Consider the following 17,095-nt stretch of genomic DNA (forward strand, 5'->3'; position numbering starts at 1 on the left):
AACCATGTGTTAAACGCAAGTTCTGCAGTATTGGTGGCTCTGAATTGTATTATAAACTAAATATCACCATCGCCAGTAAACACCATACGTACAAGAGCTATTTGGAATTTCATGGTCAGCTTGACAACATTTAGCAATGGTACACAAACCACATATCAAATTATTTTATTAAATTTATTTTGTTGTTCTTGCACATTTACTTATGAATCATTTGTTAATTTGTTTGTTAACTTGCGCTTGCCATCATCACGTAATATACTGTGCTGCTATTTATCCTGGAGTTTATACCCTGTGTATCAGTTGGAGCTTGAACAAAACTGTTGCCGAAGCACCCAAACATTAGGGGCTCCACAGTTGAATTTTATAACTTGAGCATCAACTCCAATTTAGAGCAAGCACATACCAAAATAATTTCTGGCAAAGAGAAGCCTAGGAAGATGTACCACACTGCTTCAGGGTCTCAGCCTGAAACATTAACTGCTTATTCATTTCCACTCTCAGTTCCTCCAGCATTTTGTGTGAGACACTACTAAATTTTACATTAAGACATTAGGCAATAAACAGTTAAATTATTATGTTTTAAGACTTAAGATATTACACACACAAATATCAGTGTAACCTTAATTGAAGAAAAAATAAATAAATAGAGCTGAATATAAATCCTTGGAACCTTCAAATTCACTTCAATGATGATGAAGTACAGTCACTGCTACAAGACAAAACGTGGACAGAAAGCTTACAGAGGAAATAAAAGGATATATAGGAAATCTTTTTGGCAGTACATATTAAGAATCAATGTTAGAACACATTATTGCCTTACTGCTCAGTGAGTCTTTCCCTCTAACTTTACATTGAAATAATGGCCAACTCCAGTGATTTTATGATATTATTTAAACATGTGAACTTTAATACCACCAAAAAGGATTTGCTTGCTCATACACCAGCATCTCTTCCAGTTTGACATCAAGCCAGGTATTGAAAGGAAATAGAGGTCTAGTACAACAATCATAGATGCTGCAAAACAACCTTTTGTGAGGTATTAGTATTTCTAAAAGATTCCCTAGTACTGATATTAAAATTAGGTGACCCGTACGAGAGTATAACATTTGCAATTTTGCATTTTCAGCTTTGTATAATTAATTTACCGATACAGTTCCTTCCAGCTCTATGAGCCCATGTCACCCTATCACACTCATATGACCAATTGACTTTCTAACCTATTTGGAATGTGGGAGGAAACCAGAGCACCTGGAGGAAGCCCACATGGTCACAAGGTGAACATATTAACTCCTTACAGACAGTGGTGGGAATTGAACCCAGGTTACTGGCCACACTACTGCAGCATCCACACAAAGTATAAAAATAGCAGGTATAAAAGTAGGCATAAAAATAACAAGTATTGACCATAATCTTGCAAAATGAAGTATGTTTGCAAAGTTATGATCAATACCTGTTATTTTCATGACTACTTCTGGGTAAGTAACCTCAGATTCATCCCGTCAGGACTGGGTGATTTAGTCACAGTACAGCAGGTCTCTCTGATACCATTTCTATCAATTTTTAGCCTGACCAGTTTCTTAACTACATCTTTCTCACATTTTACATCAGTCTTTTATCAAAACATTCATTATCTTAGCCCATGCCTTCTGTCTCAATAAGTAGAATATCTTTACCAGTTCCCAATTACTATGCCTACCTTTTCTTACATCTCCTTTACTGGCATATGTTTATTAATAAAGTTGCTGGATTTTCTACCTTTGCCACCTTTTTTGCTTTGGCACTTATTCCCTTTTATTCTTCCTCTCTGACCTTTCTACAATGCACTTCAAACCGGAGAATTAAGGACAATTTTGCTCCTCAACTGGAAGTTGAGATATTACGTAATATTTCATGGTCTGAAAAAAGTCAAGCTCCTGCAAATGTCCTCTACATTTAACCGTATAGCAATTGTAAAGTTTACTTCCCTGCAAATTTCACAGATTGCTTTTTCAGATACTCCTTATTGGTACGGCCTTCAGGTTTTTTTCATTAATATGCTTAACTTTCATTAGCATTTGTTAAACTGCTACAACATGCGCATGCCTGCTTGTATTTGTAATTCTGTAATTGTCATTTTATGTATTCAATTTTGTTTAGGTAGGGATGCTGACATAAGAAATGAAATTGTTCTCTCATGATCCATATTATGAAAGGGTTTATTATAAGAGGGTATTATCATACTTGTAAATTTGCTATCAACAAATTGATTTTTTAAAAATTACTCAATAAGTTCTCACCTATATCCATTAACCGATTGACATAGGAAATTATTTCCCTAGTTTGTCTGCAATCACTAAATATCAACATCTGCCCAACTGTTAAAATACTTCAAGCAAACTGCCAAACCAATGCAATAATGCCCCAGCGCATGTAACTTTAGGTCCCAGTTCAGTCAAATATGTTAAGTTTATTCATTGTAAATGTATTCCACCAAGTTTGTCTTCATGGAGCTACCACAGCAATCTTCACGTAATTCATCATAAAGTCATAAGCATAGAGAGCAATTTATTTGTACGAGTTGATAACTAATATCACCAAGACATGAAATTTAAATTTCTCCATTTTTGGTGGGGGTTGCTGAAGGGCGATGGAACAAGATAGAGGTGTGGGTGGCAGTGATGCCTGTGCATCATATATTCACCAATTCCCTGACTAATCAGGTAAACAGCAGAAACCCTGCCAGTTTGAATTTCTTGACAAGGTGGAGGCTATAGTTGAATTGATAAGGCAAAGTAAATAAAATGTTCGGATGCTGAAATTTACAGAATAATTTAACACAAACAATAAAAAGGGAAGTTACAGTTTATTATAATAGTTGTTCTTTTTCTTAACCCAAAGCAGAAAACCTTTAAAAGGATTAAGATGAAAAGCTGATTACAACAGCATTCCTTAGGATAATCAAATAACTGAGAAGGAGTTGGAATTTAACTGCAATTCAGAAAACTGACTGATGGGCTCCAATTACAAATATTTGGTTTATTTGTGCATTATAAAACATCCATTACCAAACATTCACTGGTCTTTTATGACAAATAATCATTTATTACAATGTACAGATCTTACAACAATGTACTGCACATTAATAGCACAAACTGCATTGGAAAGTGTATAAAGTATCAGAGGACACTGCCCCAACGTCATCTGTGAAAATTCAAATGTACAGATACAAAACATAAAAAACTACTGTTCCTTAAAGAGGAAACAGCAAATGCCTGCAGCATGGAAGTTTGAAAATGATTGAAACTTCATTATATTAAGACTTATCTTGCAACTTTGTATGGAAGATATAAAACCAATTCAATAGCCCAAGTCTTATGAACTACAAAAGAAATGCTTAAAACATTTCAATATATAAAAAACAGTGACTCTGATGTACAGCAGTTAGTTGTGCTTTATCAAGGGATAATTACCATGTTTGCTCCAGTTCACATAATATACTATGCTATAAAGCATTAAGGTCAAGAAAATAAATACTACAAAGAAAGTCTGAAATAATGTGTTTAGCAACAGCTTTTGGTCAGTGAGACTGAAACTTTTAGATGATTAGTTTGGGAAATGAGAAGTGGGACCTGCAAGAAATAGTATGCAAGGCAAATCAATTATTAGATTTTACGTTTGTTCCAGACAATCCCCAATATAACAGACAAATGTTACTCATAATATTTAATGCTTTGGATGACAAAATGACAATGCATAAATGAAAACCAACTATATTTGCTTATGTTCTGCATTACAACATTCCTCGTACAAATTAGAAATCTAATACCAAATTATTAAACCTCTAAATAGAACACAAGGCTCAACAATTAATAGTAGCCCAATCTACCTTTCAGCTGGACAGTTATGCACAAAGTAAAACCCCTATTTTTCAATAGCTCAGGCACAATATTGGTGTATGCGTATATATAATCTGATCCCAAAGGAACATTCTTTTTTATTGAAATTACACAATGTGCTTACTGAGAATATTGTTCTAAAGGCCCCCAAATTAGCAATAAAAACAAAGAAACATGCATGAAATATATCAAATATAATATAAAAGATCCTTTGGAAGTAAATATATGGCATCACAACTTTCCACTCCTAAAAATCATACTAACCCTGAAATTGCCAAATATTTAATTCATGTGTCAAAAATATTTACCTCAATGATTTTCTGAAATTAAACTAACTTCTATTTTCTAAAAATACAAAAGTCATTTATAGCTTTAAACTATATATAGCAGAGAAATTAAATAAATGAAAAAGTATTTCATCTTAAAGGTTGAATGAAAACTATTGAATCTCTTTTACATCTATCACAGGATACAAAAGAAATTGAACAAAAGATGTTTTACTATTGGCCAAATCTAGGTTACAACTGCGGTTGCTTCAGCTTAAAATTATACACTGCAGCTCTTGGAATGCTTTAAAAGTTCAGCTCCCTAATAAAGTTCAAAGTAAGCAGCCCACAGAATGTTGCCGCAGTTCACTGGCACAATCACTATACATTACTAGCTTTCAAAAAAATTACTAAAATTCAAAACTAAAGTTAGCAAGTAACAAGTATATGGCTGCCAATTAGTTGATCGAGCAGAATGACTAATTAGCTGTGGACTAAGTGAAGGTTCCTTTCCTCCTCCATCGTTTGTACACCGACAATGCTGCTTTACAAAAACAGACACACAAGACTGTTAGCAGACCATTTGACCTTTGCTGTCATCTACAGTTCCAATCCGTTATTATCAAATCCATGCAGATGCACATATGAAGAGTCATCAACAGTAGGAGAGGGGAGAAATCTCTACAATGGAAAGAAAATCTGAGTTTTTACCCTCTTGACTAATTGTAATGTTTTAAACTTTCCCCCCACTTAATCATGCAACTCAGCAGCAACTGACGCAAAACTATTTCTAGTACCAAATAAGAACTTTAGCTTTTCTACATCAATAAATTAGTTTACCACTGATCAAGATGGATAATTCTCCACACTAATGCATGCTGAAAATTTAAAAAATAAGTTTATAATTTAACTCCAAATGATTCAGTCTCACTGACATTATTCCTGAAGGAAAACCTAATGTCAAGATTGTATATAGTCTTATGATTTGACAGTATGTGTGCATTATTTAAAATCAGCTACTTATGATTTCTAATAAAAATCCAACATATTGTAGGAAAGTAATGCAGAAAATGATGGCCACACATTTACAGCTAGATTTATTTCATTGGACAACTAACTGAAAGAAATCTATCTGGGTCAGATATGCATTCAACAAAGTCTTCCAATAAAAAACAAATCCTGGAAGATTCTCAATGAACTGGAGCCTCTCCTGAGTCGCTTTCTCAGTATAAACTGCTGTGTTCTACATTTCAGTGGATCAACAGGATCATCATTCTGGAAGTCCTCAAACAGGGATGTGTCGCAGGTGATATTAAATGAATGTTCTAGCGTAGAAAGAAACAGTCAAAGAATTCGAAGGGGTCAATTTTCCACAGGAGTAGGAGTCTGCAAAGGTTGGCTGATGATGACCTGCACCACATAGTCCTTGGGGATTTTCAGCTCCTCCAGTTTCATTTTGTCTGTCAATGGTCGGCCAGAAAAGAACCATCTCTGGCTGGAGGGCTCTACTCCCTCTGCTGTGTGCAAACGTCGCTTCATGTGATAGACTGTATCTGTACTGCGGACAACAAGCTTCAAGTCTTTCCCTGTGGAAAGCCGCAGCCGTAGCTGACATTCTTGTCCAGAATTTGGTGATGGTTCTGGTATGTCCAGAGTCTCCAAGTCACTCTTCTCTTCAATCATGTTGATTGGAGGTGCAAGGCAGTAAACTGGAAGTTGATATCGATTTCCAAGTTCATCATAACATTCTGTAAGGACTCCTGTGTGTGCAAACAAGAAGAAGAAAAAAATCAGTCGTGTCACAGACCTGAGGAAATTTTTGTGCAAGTAAGCATTAAAACCAAGGAACTAAAGCTATTCTCCTACAATTCCTAAGCAGTTTTTCCAAAGTAGAAAGCAGAAATAAATAATGGGATACTGGGAAGAAACTTCCATTTAAGAGATACCCATCTGGGAATTCAATTGTAGAATGCTCTATTTTTTCAGTATAAAGCAAGTGAAAATGTTTTCCTTATGTAGTGAAATAGGTCAATGTCTAATTCTGCATTGTCTGCAAGAATTTCCAGAATAACAGAGTTCATGGGGTGATGTCATACCCTGTGCAATAAATCATGTAGATCTACTTCATCTTGAACATTTCTGCATCACTACAAGCCTCTCCCAGCACTACTATTCTTGCTTCATTGTAGTAATTAATCTACTGCCCTCGTTAACTTAATCCTAATCACCTAAACACACCATCTCAATCCCTACACCTCCCAATCCCGTTGATTTACCCTCCTACAGAGGAAGTCCTGTTTCTCCCACTTCGTGGCCCTTCCATGCCTCAAATCTCAAACAGCTTCATCCTTCATCATCACTATTTATGTCCTATCACCTTCAGTCTTCAGCTGCAATCCTGGCTATTCTCACTGATCCCTGACAGTTTCCCTGTCCCTCAAAACACAAGGTTCTCGCCTAATGATTCCTTCCAAAACCCCATAGCCTACAACAAAGGCCTGATATTTCTTTCTCACAAGTCTTCAGCGCAGACAAAGATTCAGCCAAGGATCCCATGGAACAGACTGAAGCAAACAAACCTAACATCATGTTAAATGAAGTACACTTTGACATATCAAACCACATATTACAAAACTCAAGCTATTAAAATTTGTTGAAAATATTGTGGGCAAGTATCTGATTTACATGTTAATCCAGGCATTATGGTCAGAACAATATTAACCACAAAAGAAGCAGGAAATACCAGTTCATACATATGCAGAGGAAAGAATGGTTTTGATGCAAAATATTAACCATCCTCTCTTCCCCGCCTATATGCCACCCCAACAGCTGACTCATGTGCAGTATAACAAATGCATTTTAGTCTTACTGCAGAATTTAAGTAAGCACTGTCATACTTCTGAAAATCATTTCAATTGTTTAAAATCATATAATCATTCCTTAATCAAATTTTGGATACAACATTAAGAATTTGTAATTGAGGGTCAATCATGTCTCTCAGATATTTTCAGCAATTCAAAATGAAGAAGCACGTTCAAATTTACACTATGAAAATATTTTTTAAAAAGCCCAACTTGGAAATATTGGGACCACTCACTGCCATTAACCACTTTGATATGGCTATGCATGGCAAACATTTCCAAATTCTACAGATGACATTGCAAGGAGAATAAGAACAGCCTTCATGCCTGCTGCAATGGTACATGGGAGTTAAAAATAAAGATGGAGAAGTGCAAAGTGTTACATTATGCTGAGAGTGACAAAATACAATTTCAATTAAATGGTAGAATTCTAAAAGAGGATCAGAAACAAAAATACTTCTGTGAATTTGCAGAAAATTTTAAAAGGCTGCAGCCAAGTTAAGAATGCAGTTAAAGAACAGGGGATCCTAATTTTTCTAAAATTAGCACGAAGCAAGGAAGCTATGAAGGCAATAGAGACAGCAAAGAAAAACATACAAGAATAGTTTCCAAGTTGAGGGATTTGTGTTATGAAGGCACACAGGAGAGAATGGAATGGTTAGGTTTGCTTTCCTTAGGGCAAAAAGAGGAGAATTTATGATAAGTAAAATCTTGATGGGTTAAAGAGGAAAATTAGAGGGCAACAGGTCCTAATATGGAAATAACTAAAGGTCACATTTAAAATGATTTGCAAACCATCCAGGAGTGATGCAAGAAATTTTATTTTACAGTAGTGAATAGTTAATATATGGAATAATCTGTCTTTGTGCTATGGAAATAGATTCAATTGTAGCTTTCAAAGCAAAGATGGGAAGGCAAAAATTGGAAGGAACAAAAAAATTGCAGAGCAATGTGGAAAGAGCAGGCAATGCCACTTATTGGATTTCACTCTAAGAGACCAGCAGATCTGACTCTCTGATACTACGTAGAAGGAAAAGCTTAACAAAAAATTATGTAACATATTATTTTGAAAAATTCAAGGTTAAGTAATAAAGAGAACTAAAGCAAAAAGAGATTAAGAAAAAACAGAATTCAATTTCACTTTAAATAGTTTAAATCTAAGTTTAGTTATCATTCAACCATGAGTACCCATGAGTAGAGCCAAAGGAAACAGTGGTCCTCTAGGGCCAAGGTGCAAAACACAGTATCAGTCATACACAACAGCAGGCACATATAAGATAGCAAATAAACATACAGTCACACAAAAAAATATTTAACTCAAGTCCCTGACTGATATGTCCTGTAAATTGATGGGTGCATAGGTTCTCGGCAGTCCGCAGATGAATAGACGTACACAGTCCAGCTTGTCATTCCACTGACTGAACACTGGAGGGCATCACCGATGGAAGGGGCCACCGCCTCTGATGTCTCTTTTCCTGGGCTGCTGCAACAGGCAAACCCACAGCTTGAGGCCTAGTCCTCACTACACAGAGGCCATACAACTCTGCTTCATCGGTCTCACCAATAAGCAAGGGAAATGGACTTGCAGCATTTTACATATCAATGCCCACAACAGAAACATTCAAAGCAATCACTTGCATTTAGAGTGCACCCATCACTTTTGCGCACCAACTCAGATGCCTTCCTGTGGCAGGTAGCAACATGGTCTGCACCAAATCCAGCTCCTCCACCAACGAGCAGTTCTTAAGGAAATACATATTATAGATTCAAAACTATTTGAATGATTACTGAACTAGATTATAAAATGACATCTTTCCTCCTCAATCTTTTATTTGTTACTGCTCAGATTAACAAACACATCAATCAATAAAATCTATTTGCAAATTTTGCAAGTTGTTGCATTCAGAGCAAAGGGGAGAACCAGCTTTTTGAATATTGATTTGCAGTTAGTAACTTATTTGGCCATTTACTATTTGCAGGTATAAAAAAGGAAGCAGACTCTAGCAGAGTGGCCATTCAAGGGAATGGCTGTGTTTGAGATATTGAATTAGATTGTACTGTGGTTTAGATTGAGGCCGAGCAGGAAGGTGCAGGTGACGGGTTCCTTAGAATTATTCTTTCTGTTAGAACAGCTGGGATGTCAGTTAGGGCAGTGGTCTGCTCCTCCTGCAGGCTGTCGGAGATCAGAAAGACTGCTAGTGTTCCTGATGACTTCACCTAGAGGAGGAGGACCCAGCTGCAGCTTTTGACTGACACGTGAAGGAACTAGAGATGGAGTTAGACATACACTGAATTGCCCAAGATGCTGAAAGCATCACAGATAAGAGTTTTAGTAAGGATAAGGTGATGACCCCCAAGACTGCAAATAGTTGTGTAAGGGGAAAAGACAGTGTTGGATCCCTCTATGGCTACTCTATGCCCCTTAGGGTACTGGAATGATCCATCAAGGCACAGTAGCAGCAGCCATATTAGTGGCATTCAGCAGGAAAGCTAGAAAGAGTCAGAGCAAAAGCAGAGGTTGCGGTCCACACTGGCACCAATGACCTGGGTAGAGATGAGGATAGTCCTATGCAATGAGTACAGGGAGTTCAGAGGAGGCCGAAAAGCAGAACCTTGAAAGTAGTGATCTGTAGATAACTCTCAGTGCCATGTGCTCATCAGGGCAGGAATAGAAAGATAGAAAGAACTTCCTGGTTAGGAAGTTCACTCATGCCACTCAGGGGTGAGGTTTAAACTAGCTTGACAGGTGAAATGGGAAACAGTGTACCAGGTCAGAAATGAAAGGGAGTCATGTCTTACTAGCTTGATTGAGTTGTGCTTTGTTTTTTAAAGGTGACAAAAGTAACTAATGATGGTAGAGCTGTTAATGTTATCTATATGTCAAGGCCTTTAACAGGGTACTGCTTGAGAGACTCATCCAAAAGATTAAGATGTATGGAATCTATGGTGATTTAGGCTGTTTGGTTTCAGAATTGGCTTGCCCACAGAATACGGAAAGTAGTTATTGGTGGTGTTGTGGTTAGTGTACAAAACTGCAAGCGTGTTAGCAGGATATAGATCAGTTGTAGATATGAGCTGAGAAATGGCAGATGACATTTAACACGGTCAAATGTGAACTGCTGCACTTTGAAGATGTAAAGTAACAGTACATTGTTAATGGTAATTCCCTTAACAGTGTTGAACTGCAGACGGATCTTTGGATCCAAATAACTCCCTAAAAGTGGCTACACTTTGTGGTAAAAGCGGCACATGGTTTTATTAGTCAAGGAACTGAAGCTGAAAACTCAGTAAGTTATGTTGCAGCTTCATAAAAGTCTAGTTAGACCACAAATGGAGTACTGAATTCAAATCTAGTTGCACAATTATAGGAAGGATAGAGGCTTTGGAGAGGGTGCAGATGTTTACCAGAATGATGCTTGCTATAAGGAGAGGTAGCACAAATTTAGATTGTTTTCTCTGGAGAGGCAGAGGGGAGATCTGAGAGAAGGTTGTTAGATTCCTAGAGGCACAGACACACAGCCAGTATCATTTTCCCTTGTCCCAGGTTTGGAATGTCGAATACCAGAGAGCATGCAATTGAGGTTAAGAAGGGCAAGTTCAAAGGAGATGTGTGGGGCTGTTTTTTTAAAAAATAATTGCACACACAGAAACTGGTGGGTGCCTAAATGCACTGTCAGGTGTGATGGTGCAGGGAAATATGGAGTTGTCCATCATATAGATAGCACATGACATGCAGAAAATGGAAGGATATTACACTGTGTAGGTGAAGGGCCTGTTTGTGCTGTACGACTCCACGCATCTTAAATAAAAGAAAAAGTACTGGAAACAGTCAAAAGGTCAGGCAGAATCTGTGAAAGAGAAACACTGTTAATGCTTTGGTCAGTACATGGAACTGATGTAACAAAGATTTGGCTGTCACAAGGGCAGGAATGGCTGCTGGGTGTTCCAGGGTTTAAATGTTTCAAAAAGGGTCAGGGAAGGAGGAAAAGAGGTCGGGGAGTGGTATTGCTAATCAGGGATAGTATCATAGCTGCAGAAAGGGTGGACGTTGTGGAGAGATTATCTACCGAGTCAGTGTGGGTGGAAGTCAGAAACAGGAAGAAGTAATCACTACTGAGACTATTCTATAGAATGTCCAATAGCAACAGAGACACTGAGGTGCATATTGGGGGGCAGATTTTGGAAAGGTGCAAAAATAACAGGATTACTGTTGTTGATGGCTTCAACTTCCCTAATATTGATTGGCAACTCCATAATGCAAAATGTTTAGATGAGGCAGAATTTGTTAAATGTGTCCAGGAAGGATTCCTGACATATATGTAGACAGGCCACTACAGAAGAGGCCATACTGTATCCGGTACTAGGCAATGGAACAGGACAAGTGACTGATCTCTCAGTGGGTGAGTGTTTCGCAGACAGCAAACACAACCCTCTGACCTTTATATAGCCCTGGAGAGGGATAGGATCACATGGCACGGGGAAGTATTTATGGGAGGAGGGAGGACAAATTATGATTCAATTGGCATGAACTTGGGAGCATAACTTGGGAATGGATGTACTCGGGGAAATGCACAATGGAAATGTGCAGGTTGTTTAGGGAGTACCTGCATGGAGTTATTGTAGGTTTGTCCCACTGAGGCAAAGAAAGGATGGCAGGGTGAAGGAACCATGGTTGACAAGAGGTGGAATATCTAGTCAAGAGGAAGTAAAAAAGCATACTTCAAAGTTAGGATGCAAAGATCAGACAGGTAGCCAAGAAGGTGCTTAAGAATGGACATAATAGGTCAGAAGGGGGCGTAGCCAAGAAGGTGCTTAAGAATGGACATAATAGGTCAGAAGGGGGCATGAGAAGGACTTGGTGAGCAGGATTAAGAAAAACCCCAAAGCATTCTACATGTATGTGAAAAACAGGAGGATGACTAACATGAGGTTAGGTCTGATCAAGGATAAAGCAAGAAACATGCTTGGAGTCAGAAGGTTATTAATAAATACTTTGCTTCAGTATTCACCAGTGAGAGGGTCCTTGATAAATGTGAAGTTAGTGCAGAACAGGCTGATATGCTGAAACATGCCAACATTAAGACAGAGAATGTGCTGGGACTTTTGAAAAATATTAGGAGAGACAAGTCCCTGGGGCTGGATGGAATATACCCCACGTTATGATGGAAAACAAGGGACAATGCAAAAGGTTGTTGCATGTTACAACAGGACATTGAAAGGCTGTAGAGTTGGGTTGAGAAATAGCAGATGGAGTTTAAATAATGAAATGATTCATTTTGAACTTGAAGACAGAATACAGGGTAATGGCAGGATTCTTAACAGTGTGGAAGAACAGAGGGATCTTGTTGTTCACATCCATAGATCTCAGAGTTGCAGTAAAAATGTAGGTAAGAAGGCATATGGGTGTGTTGACCTTCATTGCTTGGGGCATTGAGTTCAAGAGCTGCAAGGTAATGCTGTAGCTCTATAAAACTGATTAGACCACATTTGGTCACCTCATAATAGGAAGGATGTGGAAGATTTAAAGAGGGTGCAGAGATTTACCAGTATGCCACTTCAATTATAGAGAATACTGAATGAGTTTAGATTGAGAGAGCTAGGGCTATACTCTTTGGAGCGAAGGAAGACAAGAGGTTCAAAGATAAGAAAATCTGCAGATGCTGGAAATCCAACCAACACACAAAATGCTGGACAAACTCAGCAGGCCAGGACAGGCAGGACCTGAAATGTCGACTGTACTCTTTTCCATAGATGCTGCTTGGCCTGCTGAGTTTCTCCAGCATTTTGTGTGAAGATGAGAGGTTATTGTACAGGGTGGAAACAGGTAAATATAAGGTGATAAAACTTTAAGATGTTTCTTGGAAATTATAGGGGATATCAGAGATGAGACCTTTTACTTAGTGGCAGGAGGGTGGAACTGTCAGAGACGGTGGTAGAGAGAGATACATTAGGGACATTTGTGAGATTCTTAGATAGACATATGGATGAAAGAAAAATGGATGATTGATCTTAGAGTAGGTTAAAAGGTTGGCACAACACTGTGGACTGAAGGACCCATACTTTGCTGTAAAGATCTATGTTCTATATTCAATACAAAAATGAGTATTAATCTAGACTCCCTCTTTGGCACTTGTTCCGCAGCCCTTAAAGGATACATTCAAGTACTGCTTTTAAGCTATTGCCTCTACTACCCTTTGAGGCAAGTGAGTTCCACACCTCCTATCCTCTGGATGAAAAAGATAATTTTCATTACTTTTGTAATTCTTTTATCATTTGCTTTAAATCCATGCATCCTGAGTTCTGGCTTCCTTGTTTAAGGAAATAGATCCTTATTTACTTCCTTTTGGCTCCACCATAATTCAATTAAGTCTCTGCTGCTTCTGTTCCAAAGAGAATAATCTCATCTTATCCAATTATTCCTTATTTGGTAATATTTTTCAGTCTTGGCAACATTTTTACAAATCTCTCCACCCTTACCAGTGAAATCTCTTTTTCTGTACTGTGCTGTGCAGAACATGGTGCTCCTAAGAATTTGCTTACCACTGTCAACAAGGTTACTGACTCATTGTTATCCTGTTTATGCACATCATGGATTTTAAGTAAAATTCATGCACAAGCAGTCCTACAATCCTCAACCACCACTCCTGTAGCCAAGGATGACTGAAAAATAATTGTCAGAGCCTCTGTAATTGCCTCCTTTGTTTCTTTTAATGCCCTGCTGCAATGAAACTGAATGGTTTGCTGAAATTTGTAAACAAAAATTGTGGGTATAAAAGTGCTTTTGGATATTTTGAGTGCAGTTTTGAAGTACTTTTGCTCAATCATGCTGAAAATGAACAATTCGTAACAGATGTCTTGCCCTGAACTGGAATTTTTTTTGCACTCAATTTGAAGAACCAATTATTTTAAATAGCAATCACTGTACATCTCAAGACCAGAAAATTAATTCCTTTTGTCTTCATGTCAATTATTATGAACTTAATAAACAAAAAATATTAAAGATGAGCTTTATTTGCCACTTGTATATCAAAACATAGTGAAATGCCTCATTTGCATCAAATCAAATCAGCAAGGATTGTGCTGCGCATCTAATGCCAACATAACTTAGTAACCTTAACCCATATGTCTTTGGAATGTGGGAAGAAACTGGAGCGCACTGACAAAACTCTCACAGTTACAAGGAGAACATACAAACTTCTCTTGGACAGATGCAGGAATTGAACCTTCCTCTTACAGCTGGCACAGTAAACCATTGCACTAACCCCTATGCCAATGTAGTGGGCCATTTGGGACAAAATATCTGCTAGCTTGGGATTAGGTATTGTAGGTATTCGGCAGTCTGAATTACCCATCTGCTTCAGTTACACCTGTGCCTTAGAAGAATCTGGTAATATGCCTCAATGACTATTGTCCAGGAGCACTTGCATCCACAGCGAGGAAGTATTTTGAGAAGTTGTTGATGAACTATATCAATTCCTACCCAAGAAGAAACTTGGATTGGCTCCAATTTGCCTATTAGAGCAACAGGTCCACAACAGGATGCTTTTTATCAACAACATTTTGGCATTCAATACCAACATCCCCTCAAAACTAATCAATAAGCTTCAAGTCCTTAGCCTCAATACCTCATTGTGCAATTGGATCATCGAGTTATTCGCTTGCAGGCTCCAGTCAGTTCAGATTGGCAACATCTCTTCCACGATCTCCATCAGCACAGGTGCACCACAAGGCTGTGTGCTTAGCCCCCTGCTCTACTCGCTTTAGACTGAGACTAAGTACAGCTCTAAATGCCAAACTCAAGTTTACTGACACCACCATCGTAGGCCAAATCAAAGGTGGTGATGGATCAGCATGCAAGAGGGGGATTGAAAATTTGGCTGAGTGGTGCCATAACAACAATCTCTTACTCAATGTCAGCAAGATCAAGAAGCTGATTTGACTTCAGGAGAAGGAAATCAGAAATTCATCAGTTAGTCGGATATGTGGAGGAGAGTATACTGACTGGCTGCGTCACAGTCTGTGTACAGAAATACAAATGTGAACCAATCTCAAAAAGAAACCCATTGAACATCTATTGAAACTAGTGAATCCAGTTTTAATGGATGTTGAAAAGTTTTCTTTTTAAGAATGGGTGTGTGACATTTACCTTTGCAGTTGTGTAAGGGAATACAATAAACTAATGTTTATGTTAATTAGCCCCAATGAAGATCTCAGAATAAGATCACAAAATTTACTAGGTGTATTAACTTATAGTTAAAGAGATATCTTTGCCAAGTGATTCCAAGATCGGCATATGGTTGTAAAACAAAAGGAAGGGTATGGGCTGCGTAGGAGGAAAGAGTTAAATTCATTGTGGAGTAGGTTTATATTGGTTGACACAACATTGTGAATAAGAAAACTGGAAGGTGACGTAGAAGGGAAGGGCTAGATTGATCCTGGAGAAGGTTAAAAGGTCAGTACAACATCATGAAGCCAATATTGTGCTGCAATGTTCTACAAATCAAGTTGATGAATTTTGTAAATGCCACGAGAATTGCAAGTTGCTAATACCAATTAATTTCATATCTCACAACTCTACACCAGCTCCACTCAATTTTACAGTCCAACTGATGTCAGCTGAAATTTCAATAGACTATTCTGAACTGTGTGCAATTCCTTCAAATACAAACCAGTGCAAAACGATTAGAGAATATGAAGTACAAATCATCTTCCAAAAGAGTGTGCTGCCCTGGCCTAAACATACTACACCAGAAGTCAGATTCCACACATATTGCAGAGACTCCTAGAATAACTCAATCACCATTGTGAATTTATGACAATACAGGCATTCTGGAAGGCTGCAAAAATTAAGCTGGTTCTTTACTGCATAAGGACACCAATTAAATTAACAAGGTACTGATGTGTTCCAATATAATAAATGATTGAACAATTAGTTATTTAACAATGGGGTAGTTAAAGGCAGGCTGGACATAGAGTGCCTATAAAAAGTATTCACCCCCTTCGCAAATCTTCATGCTTTGTTTTACAACATTGAATTGCAGTGGATTTAATTTGCTTTTTTTGACACTGATCAATGGAAAAAGGTCTTTTACTGTTAAAGTGATAACAGATCTCTGCAAAGTGATCTAAATTAATTGCAAATATATAACTTAAAATAATTGATTGCATAAGTATTCAGCCCCCTTTAATATGACACATCAAATAATCACTGGTGTAGCCAATTGGTTTTAGAAGTCACATAATTAGTTAAATGGAGATCTCTTTCTGGAGACCTGTGTACAGTCAAGGTGTTGCCATTGATTGTAGTAAAAATACACCTGTATCTGGAAGGTCCAACTGTTGGCGAGTCAGTATCCTGCCAAAACCACACCACGAAGACATAAGAACACTTCAAGCAACTCCACAAAAAGTTTGTTGAAAAGCAGAAGTCATGATATGGATATAAGAAAATTTCCAAGTCACTGAATATTCCTTAGAGTACTGTTAAGTCAATCAGGAAATAGGAAGAATATGGCACAGCTGTAAATCTGCCTAGAGCAGGCCATCCTCAAAAACTGATTAACTGTGCAAGAAGGGCCTAGTGATGTAGGCCACTAAGAGACCTACAACTCTGGAGGAGTTACAAGCTTCAGTGGCTGAGGTGGGAGAGCTTGTGCATAAAACAACTGTTGCCTGGGTGTTTCACCGATCGTAGCTTTATGGAGAGTGGCAAAGAGGAAGCTCACATGAAATCTTGGTTAGAGTTTGCTAGAAGGCATGTGGGAGAATCTGAAGTCATCTGGAAGAAGGTTCTATGGTCTAATTAAACAAAAAATTGAGGTTTTTGGCCATCAGACTAAACGCTTTGTTTGGCGTAAGCCAAACACCATACATCATCAAAAATACACCATCCCTACCATGAAGTGTGGTGGTGGCTGCATCATGCTGTGGGGATGCTTCACTGCAGCAGGCCCTGGAAGGCTTGTGAAGGTAGAGGGTAAAATGAGTGCAGCAAAATACAGGAAAAGCCTGGAGGAAAACCTGATGCAGTCTGCAACAGAATTGCAACTTGGGAGATTTGTTTTCTGGCAAGACAATGACCCCTAGCATTAAG

At 38.1% G+C, this 17,095-nt stretch overlaps 1 protein-coding gene across 1 annotated transcript in view; it reads right to left on the reverse strand.

Moving 5' to 3' along the window:
- Positions 1-2,823: 2,823 nt before the first annotated feature.
- The window catches only part of ubtd2 (ubiquitin domain containing 2), an 86,715-nt gene continuing 72,443 nt past the window's right edge, over positions 2,824-17,095 (reverse strand). Inside the window, exon 3 of the mRNA XM_073067669.1 lies at positions 2,824-5,901. Coding sequence (XP_072923770.1) covers positions 5,504-5,901 — 398 coding nt within the window. The 3' untranslated portion in view covers positions 2,824-5,503. The remainder of the gene's footprint in view (positions 5,902-17,095) is intronic.

Source organism: Hemitrygon akajei, chromosome 15 (assembly GCF_048418815.1).
Source record: "Hemitrygon akajei chromosome 15, sHemAka1.3, whole genome shotgun sequence".
Taxonomy (NCBI): Eukaryota; Metazoa; Chordata; class Chondrichthyes; order Myliobatiformes; family Dasyatidae; genus Hemitrygon; species Hemitrygon akajei.